General features: G+C 39.1%; 1 protein-coding gene across 1 annotated transcript in view; it reads right to left on the bottom strand.

The window, feature by feature from the left end:
- LOC140238644 (complement factor H-like) overlaps window positions 1-14,271 on the bottom strand; it is a 35,442-nt gene extending 21,171 nt beyond the window's left edge. The window contains exons 1-6 of the mRNA XM_072318543.1: window positions 14,163-14,271; window positions 12,137-12,322; window positions 11,232-11,399; window positions 7,302-7,487; window positions 6,670-6,876; window positions 5,980-6,141 (exon numbers count right to left, since the gene is read on the bottom strand). Coding sequence (XP_072174644.1) covers window positions 5,980-6,141; window positions 6,670-6,876; window positions 7,302-7,487; window positions 11,232-11,399; window positions 12,137-12,322; window positions 14,163-14,271 — 1,018 coding nt within the window. The remainder of the gene's footprint in view (window positions 1-5,979; window positions 6,142-6,669; window positions 6,877-7,301; window positions 7,488-11,231; window positions 11,400-12,136; window positions 12,323-14,162) is intronic.
- Window positions 14,272-14,601: the final 330 nt, after the last annotated feature.

Here is a 14,601-nt window from a genome sequence, read left to right as displayed (position 1 = left end):
CTGACACCATTTTTGAAAAAAAAAAAGAACGAAAAATGCGAAATCCAGGGTGCCCCGGCCGAAAAGCTGGTCGCCGTTTCGGCTTTAAAAAGACATTATTTTCTGGTCATAACTCGGCTATTTTTTGGTCAATTGTGATGGTTTTGGTGTCTAACCCCATGTTTTGGGGGTCAAGGAAATGGATTATAATGATAATTTTAGTGTAAAACCTAATCTTCCACATGATACTAACCTTTTGCCCATATTTAGGCATAAAATTTCCTTGCCTTTTACCCCTACCCCAACTGCCATTTTTTGCATTTTTTTCTGTATTTTTTCAAGTAGTATTGACTACCATACTCTTAATAACAAGTTCTAGCTATCAATCTGGTGTTTTCTACCAACAATAGTACAGCAAGGTTATGTGGCGTACCGTGGGTCAAGACATTGGGGGGGCACCTCATGGCAGCAACATCAAAACTGCATAACGTACAATTAAATGCGAGCGAGCGGAGCGAGGGAGCTTGAAAATTTTGACATTTTACAGTCCCAAAACTGCCGTTTGTAGCTATATATAATAATATATGTATGTATATATATATATATATATATATATATATATATAATATTTGCTTTGGAAATTAAGGGGGTTGCACCGGGCGCAACTGCTGGCAGTTGCTGACAGTAACATCACGAGAATGGCATAACGATTAAATGCGAGCGAGCGAAGCGAGCGAGCTTGAAAATTTTGACATTTTACAGTCCCCAAACTGCCGTTTGTAGCTATATTTTTTCGCTTTGGAAATTCAGGGGGGGGGGGGCGCACCGGGTGCAACTGCTGGCAATTACTGGCAGTAATATCAGGAAAATGGCATATAACGGTTAAATGCGAGCGAGCTTGAAAATTTTGACATTTTATGTTCCCAAAACTGCCGTTTTTAGGTATATTTTTTCGCTTTGGAAATTAAGGGGAGGGGGCGCATCGGGCGCAACTGCTGGCAATTACTGACAGCAACATCAGGAGAATTGTATAGCGATTAAATGCGAGCGAGCGAAGCGAGCGAGCTTGAAAATTTTGACATTTTACAGTCCCAAAACTGCCTTTTTTAGCTATATTTTTTAGCTTTGGAAATTAAGGGGAGGGGGCGCACCGGGTGCAACTGCTGGCAATTACTGACAGCAACATCAGGAGAATTGCATAGCGATTAAATGCGAGCGAGCTTGAAAATTTTGACATTTTACAGTCAGAAAACTGCCGTTTTTAGCTATATTTTTTTCGCTTTGGAAATTAAGGAGAGGGCCTGGGCGCACCGGGCACAACTGCTGGCAACTACTGACAGCAACATCAGGAGAATTGCATAACGATTAAATGCGAGCGAGCGAAGCGAGCGAGCTTGAAAATTTTGACATTTTACAGTCCCAAAACTGCCGTTTGTAGCTATGTTTTTTTCGCTTTGGAAATTAAGGGGATGGGGCGCACCGGGCGCAACTGCTGGCAATTACTTACAGCAACATCAGGAGAATTGCATAACGATTAAATGCGAGCGAGCGCGCTTGAAAATTTTGACATTTTACAGTCCCAAAACTGCCTTTTTTAGCTATATTTTTTAGCTTTGGAAATTAAGGGGAGGGGGCGCACCGGGTGCAACTGCTGGCAATTACTGACAGCAACATCAGGAGAATTGCATAGCGATTAAATGCGAGCGAGCTTGAAAATTTTGACATTTTACAGTCAGAAAACTGCCGTTTTTAGCTATATTTTTTCGCTTTGGAAATTAAGGAGAGGGCCTGGGCGCACCGGGCACAACTGCTGGCAACTACTGACAGCAACATCAGGAGAATTGCATAACGATTAAATGCGAGCGAGCGCGCTTGAAAATTTTGACATTTTACAGTCCCAAAACTGCCTTTTTTAGCTATATTTTTTCGCTTTAGAAATTAAGGGGAGGGGGCGCACCGGGTGCAACTGCTGGCAATTACTGACAGCAACATCAGGAGAATTGCATAGCGATTAAATGCGAGCGAGCTTGAAAATTTTGACATTTTACAGTCAGAGAACTGCCGTTTTTAGCTATATTTTTTCGCTTTGAATATTAAGGAGAGGGCCTGGGCGCACCAGGCACAACTGCTGGCAACTACTGACGGCAACATCAGGAGAATTGCATAACGATTAAATGCGAGCGAAGCGAGCGAGCTTGAAAATTTTGGCATTTTACAGTCCCAAAACTGCCGTTTGTAGCTATGTTTTTTTCGCTTTGGAAATTAAGGGGATGGGGCGCACCGGGCGCAACTGCTGGCAATTACTTGCAGCAGCATCAGGAGAATTGCATAACGATTAAATGCGAGCGAGCGAAGCGAGCGAGCTTGAACATTTTGACATTTTACAGTCAAAAAACTGTCGTTTGTAGCTACATATTGTATATATTTTTTCGCTTTGGAGGGAGGGGGCGCCCGGTGCGCCCCCTGGATCCGCCACTGGTAGTCAAGGGTGTCGGTTTATGTTCATGATTGGGGGAGGTATGACCAGCGAGGGGGCGTCGAAGTGACCAAGCGGGAGAAGGATGTCCAAAATCTGCACTTTATATAGAGCATCCCCTAATTTGTTTGTGTTTGTGAGTGTGTGTGTTTCATATAGATGGAAAAGTTAGGAAATAGCCAAGGTCAAGTCTTATTATTGGCAATGCAAGGAATGACAAGTATGTAAAGCAACACTGCAAAATCAATGATCAAGCTTTGATAGCAAATGTGTACAACCTATCAAACATCACATTGCGCAACATTGCAGCGACTCTTTTTGCCATTCCGATGTTCTGAGTACACTGCGCACATCCTGCTTGTATTCAAAATGCCAACCAGGAATCACACTGAATCACAATCTTTTGTCGTCTCCGGGCTTTTTGAACAATGTTTCACTATAATACCTCTTTAATTATATGGTTAAAAGAAATCTTAGAATTTTTTTTTTTTCTTGATCATCCTTTCATGTCGATTTCAAAAGCAGTTTACTAACCCTTGAAATACCATTTTGGTAGGTTTTTTTTTTCTTTTTTTTCTTCCTTTTTTTTTTCTTTTTTTTTAACCAGCGGATTGGGGGGGGGGGGCACGTGCCCCCCCCCCCCATGCCCCCCCCCCCCTGTAGTTACGCCACTGGTTACTTATGTTATACGTGTGTCATGCAGATACCGGTATGTGGCTGGTGCATTCAGGATGCATGGTAACTGTGCAACCGGTGCTAATACTGTTTCTGCATTATAGTGCCTAATGCCGGTCGGAAGATATTACCTTTTTACACGTTCAAGTCTTTTCAGGAACAGAATATTCATATTTTTTTTTCTTTTAATTATTTCTCCGACATTAAGAATTGTAATGATGTTCAGATAAATTCACAGTCAACATAACAAACGAAAACTGCACAATGAAATTACTGACAGTGACATACAGGATAGTAACTATCATAAGAATCTAAGATAAAAATCATAACCCCATTAAAAGGGTATTTCTAACAACATATTCCTTTGTAGAGGGAGACAAACTGAAGAAACTCAAAAACTTGAGCATTCACCCCTCTGAATGATATCTTTCTTTCATTTAACATATTCCTTATCATAATCATGAATTGCAAAAAGAAAAAGAAACTCATCAAAGAATGGACTTCTTAAAATATTATAAAATAATGAAGAATAACAGGTACATGCTAAGGAATGAACTCTCCCCTCAAAAGCGTGTTTCCGTCAATGTGTTTATCTCTTGACCAACTTTCAGTGATAAAATGGACCTGCGTTTCTACTTTTTTCGACATTACATGTAGCGTGTACAATGGTAAAAACTTTGTGCTGAGATTTCAAAAACTTTGCTATAAAGATGGACGTGTCTTAGGTAACGCCAACTTTAATTTAAATTTTATTTAAAAAAGAATACTGTTTTTACACAGATGAATTTAATTCTAATTTCTAGGACACACACACACACACACACAAATCTCTGTTCAGTATGGGATTGTCCCCCAGGAGACGTCCCCGGGGCAGTTGTCCGGGGGAGTTGTCCTCCGGGGGAGTTGTCCTCCGGGGGAGTTGTCCCCCGGGGGAGTGGTCCCCCGGGGGAGTGGTCCTCCGGGGGAGTGGTCCCCCGGGGGAGTTGTCCTCCGGGGGAGTTGTCCCCCGGGGCAGTTGTCCCCCGGGGGAGTCGTCCTCCGGGGGAGTCGTCCTCCGGGGGAGACATCCTCCGGGGGAGTAGTCCTCCGGGGGAGACGTCCTCCGGGGGAGACGTCCTCCGGGGGAGTTGTCAGGTCGGAGTAGTCCCCGGGGGAGTTGTCCTCCGGGGGACAAGTCCTAGACCCCTCTATTGGTGATATCGCGAACAAGGAACATTCTTGTGAATCAACTTTTTTTTTTTTTTAGATCTCCTACACGTTTCTACACGTGTCTAAAAAAATTGTAAAAATGCATGGGCGCTATACCTCCCCGCGAAACACGAAGAATTCTCCTGCTGAAACCCAGTTGGAGCTCTTCCGTTGATTAGTCTCCGTATGTGCTACCGCATTCATCTCCATGTAGTTGGGGTCAATGTTTGCAATAATAACAACCTTTGATCAATATCGAAGATCGGAACACGTAAAAGAAGACATTGGTCAATGATCATGGCGAATACTTTTCCAGTGAAAGGAAAAATATCCAGCTAGGCTGTTGTGCCTGCCTTTCTTCTAGCTCCATGATTGGTCAAAATGTAACGAAGGGATCAGACAAGTCTAGGAATGCTTCGGATGTCTTCATCTACTTGTACAATCATGCGTACATGTACAGGTGCACTCGATTTTACAGCTTCCCCGAGATGAGTTTAAGTGACTGCCAATGACTGCAGGAGGCGGAAATTGCCATCAGCAATACTAAGTATTTGATTTTAAACCACTGATGAAATATCAGTAGTGTGGTTTAGATAGGAATAATGTTTCTGAGTGATTTCTAACTATGGAAACGCAACATACAAAACTGATGCTTTGTATAAACGATGGGTACGTCACTGTCCGTTCTCTGTTCCCTGTACACGTATGTCAGGTACATGGTTCTTCACAGTTCGGTGTTCACTGCGTGATATAAAAAGAACATGCAAATTAGATTATTCATGGGTGTTACATTTGACGGGAGTAGGTCCTACCATTAACCAGAGCGAAGTGCACTGGTCTGTTGGTAATCAAATTGCGTCTGAGTGCATGATCTCGTATTCATCAAAGGTGGAATAGTGTTGATTATATTACAATTTAACAGCTCCGAACATTATGAAAAGTAATTGTGATCTGTCCACACAAAATGGACATATATTTTCTTTTTTTTATGTAAAGACTTAATAACGTTGTTTGTTTTTTTTAGAATAAATGTATTTTAACAGAATAATCAGCTGATTTTATTCTGGATCCTTTTCTTTGGCTACTTTCTCTTGTTCGTCTACTTCCTCGATACGATTCTATCACTAGCGATCTCTCGTATTGCACGATTAGCCAGAGTAATACCGAACACCTGTATTTACTAGACGCTACACCCACATTACTCTCTTAGTCTTCCTGAGTGTGTGTATATAGAAAGTTAATGGTACATTAATGACGAGTTTCAATGCAAAAGCAGAGTTATGACGTTGATTTCAAAGCTTTGAAAAAGAAGAAAAAACCTTTTCAAAGATGCTGCACTCGTTAGATAAAAGGAAGTATTTTTAAGAGACATAAGTAGAATTGTCAGATATACGTTTTAGTCATATTTTTATCTTTTCAGCACCTTCGCTATCGAATATCTCAAACTGATAAAGACGAATATGTCGATTTTTGCCTTAAAACTCTTCATATATATAGTATGTATACAATAATATAAGAACATTATTATGATGCATGGATGACAAGGCAGTAAGACAGAAACAGATAGAAATAGGTATCATAATTATACAGTGTATGTTCAAAATAAGGAGGAATATACAGCGGAAGATGCGGAGGGATAGTTCTGGTGATGAACTGCTTACAAGCACAACGAACGTTGGGTTTCCATGCTCCATCATCGCAGAACGCTCTGGGACCACCGAGTCTGACCATCCCTGGAGTTTGGACGCACTGGAAGATGTGTACCTCGCCGTGGCGAAACAATTCGTCCACCACGTCCGTGTTCACTGGTCCGGTGCAGTTAGCTGCAAGGTATATGATAATGAATAATGTATGTATGTTTAGTAGCGTGAACGACATTCAGCGAGAGATCTGGATACCGTCCATCCCTTACTAACCAAAAATTATTTTAATAAGTTGATTCCTTCGACATGGCAAATACTATCGGTACCTGACGTATGGATTCAGAAGATGTCGGGTAGCCTTCTCGATGCCTCGAGTTTCTGAGATTTTCATGTCTACTGATGCTTCTTAACAAACAAACATCGCTGTTGTGTCTAGGCCCATACACATTAAATGAAAGTTGTGAAGTTGGCATTTTGTCGATTTTCGTTTTGAGAATGTCGGACAACAAAAGGATGAGAGCACTTGTACAAGCTAGTCGTAACCCGTGCCGTTGCACTTCTCACACCAGAGTTTCTAAATAACATTGATGCTTTCATATTCTACTGTTTATTGTGTATTGCTAATCTTAATCATTGTAGGTTGCTTTGTTTTCAACGCATGTAACCAATTAGGGAAATAGCTAGCAGGACAGTGTGAGACCTATATACCTCTGCAGGCAGGCCGAGGTCCACCGATGTTGAAGGACCAGGTCCCTGATGAACAGGTTGCACTCTTGGTACCGTGCAGGTATAGATCCTCTTCGCACAGGAATTCGACCGTGTCACGGTGGTTGTAGGTGGAATGCATGGACTCACCCGTCATGGTGGATTTGTGAACAAGGCGAACGTCATCAAAGGAGGGAATTTGGCACTTGTCTAATGGTGAATAGGATTAGATTAGACAGAATCTGATGATGATACCCTTAGATGCAACCATTTTGACAATCTTGTATCGGAGAAGTGTCAAACGATGTAGATATGAGATGTAAAAAAATGATTTTTTTTTCTAGTTACTTTATAATTTCACATTAATAGCTTTATTCGCATAACGCACGCTTCTTTGGAAAATTCGATATGAGATCGCTTTGTGTGCGGCCGTAAAGCAACCAGTTGTTCTTATAAGAACGTTATAAGTTCCTTTCGAAAATCTAGTTTTGTGTATCAGTAATGCCAGCATAACTGAATACGATAATATATAACTGTATGCAAGCATTATTAGATGAATGGCATTTGAAATCATTTATATGGTGGGAACCCATGCGGCCCACAATCAAATTCCATATAAATTTCATTATACGCACCATAGCATTGTAGCAGCATTGGATCCGGGTCCCATTGGTTGGTCGATTTGCAGTAGGAGTACTCTGGACCAATGGGAGTCTTGTCATCATCACATTCTAGGTCAACTCTTTCGTTATGCTCGAGGAACCCATCCGTTGGATTCCCCCGATAACTAACGCCCTCTGGAACTTCTGGTACCGGACAGCCTGCGATGCGAGACAGAAGACGTAACAGGGATCGTAATCATTATCGTCCCTCGATGGAATGTAGAGCTCAACAGCATGTAACCAACCTGAAATTGTGCTGGCGTACCTAAATGTCATGCCATAGTAAGATGGTCATTCTCAAAATCTCATGACCATAGTGCTAGAATTTCCCCCTCCCCATATTTAGAATACATATCCCCAGATGAATATCATGTGCATTAGTAGCTTCTCAATTCATTTTATGCAAAGTAACCGAATTGGTAGGAACCCTGTATTCAACACCTTGTCAACGAATGCTGTAAGTTCTGCTCGGCAGGTCCTCTAGCCATTTCCTGGCGGGGACTCTGTTCTTACTACCTTCACTCCACCACCGATTGGGAGCACACTGGGGAATGCAAAGCGTTTTGTTATTCCATGTCCTCTACTTCTCATAGTGACTCGATTAAATGATATTGCAACAAACTCACATAGTAAACCTTGGCTGAACTGGACTCAACTAAAATGCGTGGATATATTCTGTATATAAACTGGAACTTTCCGTCATATCTATGGGATAGTCGTGTAACACCAACCCATGACATGCTTTATCAGTTTTCATCATGAAGTCTCTGACAAGAGAGACATTAAAAGCTGTACGAGGTGTAGTATACGGCGATACAGTGTTGAAATGGGAAGGAAAGGTTAGGATACCAGGATTAAAGTATGACAACTTCAATTTTAACTCCATCATACGTTAAAATCATCTTACAGAAAAGCATGATACATGGTGATAATTATATTTAACAATGCAATTGTTGTATATGCTATATTTAACAAATCATTCAGCGAAGATACTATGTAAAATGATAATGCAGCTAAAAATATAACAATGCACAACCTGCGATTGTAACAAAACATATGACAATTTAAACGAGTGATCTACTGAAAATGCAGAGTTTGTGGGAGATGGATCACTAAAAAATGAAGAAAAAACAGACAAACAAATAACACTACGGTTACCAAGGATACATCCATGCATTCGTACGCACACACATTTTCATAATTATACATATACTTACATGAATACATACAAAATTGTGTATAGGCTGTACAATATTCCCATAGGTCTTTGCGTGACCTCGATGTGGATGTTGTTTTCCTTTTTCGGGGGGGGGGGGAGATGGGGAGTACTAACTGATTTTAACATTTTTTTTTTAATTCAAGTTCCATATTCCGTTTGATTTCGGAGTAAAATATGTATAACACAACATTCAATGTTAGACATAATTTCACAAATGTATAAGGTCATGTAATAAAGATGTGTAAATATGAGGAAAAGTGATATGATCCACTTTGTCTTGTAGGGTAATTATGAATTTCACTGTTTTTAACAAACATTGAGGAAAATAAACTAGGAAGATCGCCAATGCTCAACTTTTAATATACATAAAAATTCCAACGTGATACAAATACATATCAGAAACTTTTAGTAATTTACTGGAAACAAACAGTTCATTTGTATGATCCAAAAAATGTGCACGATTTATAATCCGCAAGGCCTTTTTTTCTGAATCAAAAATAACGAATCGATTTTAGTCTTAGAGCAATTCCCCCAGGCCAATATTCCGTAATTTAAGTAAGGTATAGAATAGAGGGAATGCAATATTGGCTTGGGGAAGAGGTACTTCAATTTGTGAATAACTCCAACGTTTTTACACAACAACTTTCATAAATAATCAACATGAACCTTTCAAGAAAGATTACTATCAATATAAATACCTAAAAATTTTGTTGAATCTATTTGATTTAACTGCAAACCATTTACTAATATTGGACCTGGAAGAAACTTTATTGTATTACTAAAGACCCTATAATTAGTCTTGTTTATGTTGAGCAATAATTTATTCGCCTGAATCCATTCAAATACCAGTTGTATTTCGGTATTCACAGAATCAAGCAACACATAAGGATCTGAGTGAGAATAAAAAAGACTTGTGTCATCTGCAAACAGAAGAAAAGACAGCAGAGAGGATGAGTTGCGAAAGTCATTAATATAAAGAATAAATAAAAGAGGACCTAAGAGGGAGCCCTGTGGAACGCCACAGCAAATCGAACTTATTTCTGAGTCATGGTTATTCACAGTAACAAACTGAGTTCTTTCTGTAAGATAACTTCTGAACCACTCCAAGGCCTTTCCACGAATGCCGTAATGATTTAATTTGTACAAAAGTATTTCGTGGTCTATTGTGTCAAAGGCCTTGGAGTAGTCCAGAAACAGGCCGACTGTATGCGACTTTGAGTCTATAGCTTTCGCAACTTTCTTTACAAGTAATAATAATATAGCATGAGTGGTTGCATGTTTTTTCCGGAGTCCGAATTGATTATCAGCTAAAATATCACATTCATTTAAGAATTTAAGTAAACGATTATAAACCACCTTCTCAAGTATTTTAGAAAAAGAAGACAGTAATGATATTGGTCGATAATTTCCCAACTGATCCTCTCTACCCTTCTTATAGATTGGTAGAACTTTGGCAATTTTTATTTGAGTGGGCACAATGCCAGTAAGTAAAGACAAATTCAAAATGTGGACTAATCACTAATGGTGAAAGAATTTCATTTATAATACATTTTATGAGATGATTTGAAAATCCATCGTGACCTGCACTCTTCTTGGGGGAAAGAGAATTAACAATATCTAAGACCTCTGCTTCAGATACATGGAAAAAATAAAGACTGAGGATTGGAATTTAGTAGATATGAGTGGAAAGGTCTGTGTGCAGATGAAATGTTGCGTGCCAAGTTTGGACCAATGTTAACAAAAAAGAATTAAATGCTTCCGCAATTTCTTCATCATCTGTTATATTCTTGCCTTCACAGACAATCTTCATCAATTACACTTTTATTTTCATGTTTATTAATTACATTATTAATTATACACCGAGTAGATTTTACATCAGACTTATGCTGTTCAAACAAGGAACAAAAATAATCCTTTTTCGCTTTACGTAACAGGGATGTAAGGGTATTCCGATACTTGATGCACTTTGATTTATTCAAAGCTGTATTATGTGATTTGTATCTGTAAAACAGAGTATTTTTCTTGTTTATGGATCTGAATAAGGCTTTAGTTATCCAAGGTGAACGTGGAACTGTTTTATAATTTCCTCTTTGATTTCTCAATGGAAAATGTGAGTGAAATAAGGGTAACAAAGTGTTCATAAATCTATCATACGCATCGTTCGGGTCAATGGAATAAAAAACTTCATTCCATTCCATTGTGGATAAACTATGTTTAAACAGCTGAATATTATAATCAGAAAATATTCTTGTTTGCGATGAATTATTACACATCTTTTGTTTCTGTGATTCAGGTATAACAGGATTGGTAGAAACTATAACGGGAAAATGATCTGATATGTCTGTTACAACAATACATTGATCAACATAATTGTGATTGTTTGAGAATACATTATCAATCAGTGTTGCGGAAGCTCCACATAATCTTGTTGGCTTTGTAATACAAGGAGTGAAAAAGGATGATACCATGGTATTTAGAAAATCACGTGTTTGTGGCTTTTCATAATCGAGTAAGTCTAAATTAAAGTCGCCCATTACGCCTATATAATTGTGTTTGTTGCAGAGATAGGGCGAATCTAAAATAAATTCAAGGATTGACATAAAATCAGAATGATTTTCGGTGGCTTATAAACTTCTCCTATTAACACATTCTTGCCGTCTGGAATACTTATATCAATAAGTTACCTGTGGAGACACATACAACTGGAGGAGTCCAAGTTCCGTAGTCACATATCGTAGTTACAGTGTCTTCCCAGCCTGGTAGACAGTAACCAGGCAGGCACTGGAACAAGAGAACCTCTCCCGAACCGTACATTCCCGTTCCGTTAGTATTATCTGGAGCTGCACAGGGCGCTGTAAGATAATCAGAACAATATGAACCAGAACATCTTTAACAGTTATAGCCTTCAGACTTTTAACTGTTCAAGGTTTTACCGTCAAAGAGGCTTCACACCTGATTTTTGCTGGGGGACAGTGCTTCGATGAGGCCGCCGTAGTTTCCAGTGATTATTTTCTCTCATTATTTACCTTCTTGGTCAGAAGCCGTTACCTTTTTTTTTTCTTAGAATTGCATCTATGACGTTCGACATTTTTTTTTTCAAATACCATTTTCCTGAAATTTGAAACTTGCGCGAAAAAAAAAAGTCACATTCCCACCATCCCACAAGTAGAGGCCTGTATACAGACCACCATAAGCTTCTCAAGAGACACCTGCTTTCTATGAGATGACTGAATTTTCGGGGCCAATACTTACTCTACATAATATCGTTCATTCAATGAGTACATTTGTTTTTGTGCTTTCTCTTCAAAAGATGAAGCCATGCTCCATAATAACTTATAGCTTACGTGGCTTCATCTTTTGAAGGGAAAGCACAATATTTTCATTTTTTTGGCCTCCAAACTCAGAATGAAGAAGGCTAGAATTCGCGTTTTGGGAGACAGTTTGAATAAACACTTTCTTGTCCTTATATAACAGTTATGTTGCAAGTCCATGACCTAATTGTCACGCAATTGTCACACTTCTTTATGCAAGACAAGTTTATCATCATCTTCTTTGGATTGCTGTTTCATCAATTAGTGCAGCTTGTTACCTGGACAAGATGGTAGGCCGGTCCCGTCGTAAAACCAGGAACCATCAGTGTCACAGGTGGCAGAAGGAGGTCCTGTGATACTTCCAAGAGGGCAAGAGAACTGAACCACGTCCCCGCCATCGTAAGAAGTTTTATCGGGAGTGGTGATTACACCACCGCTACCAACAGCAGGTGGCCCACATGGGACTGGAACGAGACAAGTATTATGCTTGTAAATATGACTGGCATAATTATGATTGTCATCAAAATTACTACCGTTGTAACCATCGCTTTCCGACAGTTTGTGATTATCATGAGCGTTCTCAACAGTGGTCACCAGCATTCCACTAATTAATCGCCTGTTCATAATGCTTACTGACTTTGATTGGAAAGATTTGTTTTAAACTAAATATTCGAAAACTTAGAAAAATAGAGCAGCAATAAAATTTCCAGACGCTACATCCTATTTTGATAAATTCTCTTCGAACGCAAATTGCACATGTTGCCTTGCTAATAATTTGATTTTAACAAAATTGATATCCCATATTCACATTCTTTTGGAGTGTCATCAAATATAAACAACATTATGATGTCTGCAATCTCCAAACATTATTCGTTAAAATGCTTTCGGCAACCTAAATAAAATAGCTACAAGACATGGAATACAATATGAAATACCTGTGTATGAAATTAGTCATTCCTATAGATAACGTTTTTATCATCCACAAGAAAATTTATAAGAATGCAGTCTGACGTTTGTATTAATGTATAAGCTGATATATTATACATATCAATGCTGATAACGCTATGAATTTCATTTGGATAAAATCTTTAATGAGTGAATGAAATTACCACTTCTGTAAAGGATTAAAGAATATATTATTCTTCTATTAAACCAACACTCTTACATTGTCCTATTATTTTACGAACAGATCAATGGGCGATCGTTAACGATCGCCCCGACACTGTACAGGCATGCTAACCTGGAAAAATTGAATTGCACATGTACTTGAATGTGACACCATTATGAAGCAAATAATTTTCACAAAACAATATATATGATTTATAATGCACTCTTCAATGAATCCCACAAGGATTGGAGCAATCATCCCCCAGCATTTCCACTGATTCCCACTGATCAGTTACTAGCCATCCCCTTTAACCACGGGTCGCCTGTGTCGATTGATCTTGCCTGGGTATAGGCTGCATTATAATATCATTATTACACTCATACATTCCGACAGAGTATTTTCTCTTTTCTCTTTTTTTTTTTTAAGAATCTACTGGTTGCGTCGGAGGTTACATCTCTTGCAGTTGAGATCATGCTCTTGAACGGTGATCATTTTCTTTGTCCAAATGGTTCCATGACATTTGCTCTTGCGGCAATTGCTCCTATGAAATAATCTGCACGCTGAGCCAAACACGAATTCTACCTGCAAACATAACCCTAACCCTAATCTTAATCCTCACATCAAAATAACCGTAAACCCTAAAACCCTTTATAGGGAAAATAACACCGGGCAATTGTCGCAGGAGCAAGTGTCGACACTTGCCACCGTCCCAACGCCTTGCACCGATTAGGGGTTTGATCGTTGTTTGAAAGAATCAACTATCCAATGCAAACTACTGTGTGACAAGTATAATTGAAAGCAGAACCCAGTGATAACTTATGTGCAAAAGCTTGGATCTCAACATGTCTCTCAGTTTAAAGCTTGCCAGCATGAATTCTTATCTCTACAGCCAAGGGAACCTGCAGAGATTAATATGACAAGAGCTTGCCAGAAGTTCATTATTGTACCTTGTTCTATCCCCCTCCCCCCCCTCTCTCTCTCTCTCTCTCTCTGTCTCTCACACACTTTCGAAGTCTCTCTCCCATCTGAAGTTTTTTTTTCTCTCTTATGATCCTGACCTTGTATCAGAACAACGCACTGTTGTAACAAGTTATGATGAAACCATACCTGAAAAATGTTAACTGCAATGACAGTCTGATAGTAATCATCGTCCTTATTAAGCCTTTTAGGCACTAAAACCATAATGAGTTGCTTACCTGGACATGTTGCAATTGTGATATCTGGATTCCAAATATCACTACCATAGCAGAAGCCATAATCTGGTCCTGATATAGCACTCCCATCAGAACATGACAACGTCACCATGCTCCATTGTGGGTAGCTTGATTGGTCGGGAGAAATCACTACGTTTGAATTGAGACTTGGCTTTACGCATGTTTCTGAGTACAGTGACGACATAAAGAATAAAATAAAATCGTGAGAGGTTACAAACAATTCATATTATTTCTTTTTTTTTTTCTTTACAGATAACATGATGTGACAACACACACAAACACATATACATACATATTATGCACAAACGTACGCACACACACAAATAATATGGATGTATCTGTTTAATCAGACAAGCAGAATCATTCAACCTGTTTCATCCATCAGGTATAGATAATTGAAATTGCCATGGCAACATGCTAA

Source organism: Diadema setosum, chromosome 15 (genome assembly GCF_964275005.1).
Source record: "Diadema setosum chromosome 15, eeDiaSeto1, whole genome shotgun sequence".
In the NCBI taxonomy this organism is placed as follows: Eukaryota; Metazoa; Echinodermata; class Echinoidea; order Diadematoida; family Diadematidae; genus Diadema; species Diadema setosum.
This window is presented reverse-complemented; position numbering and strand designations above follow the sequence as displayed.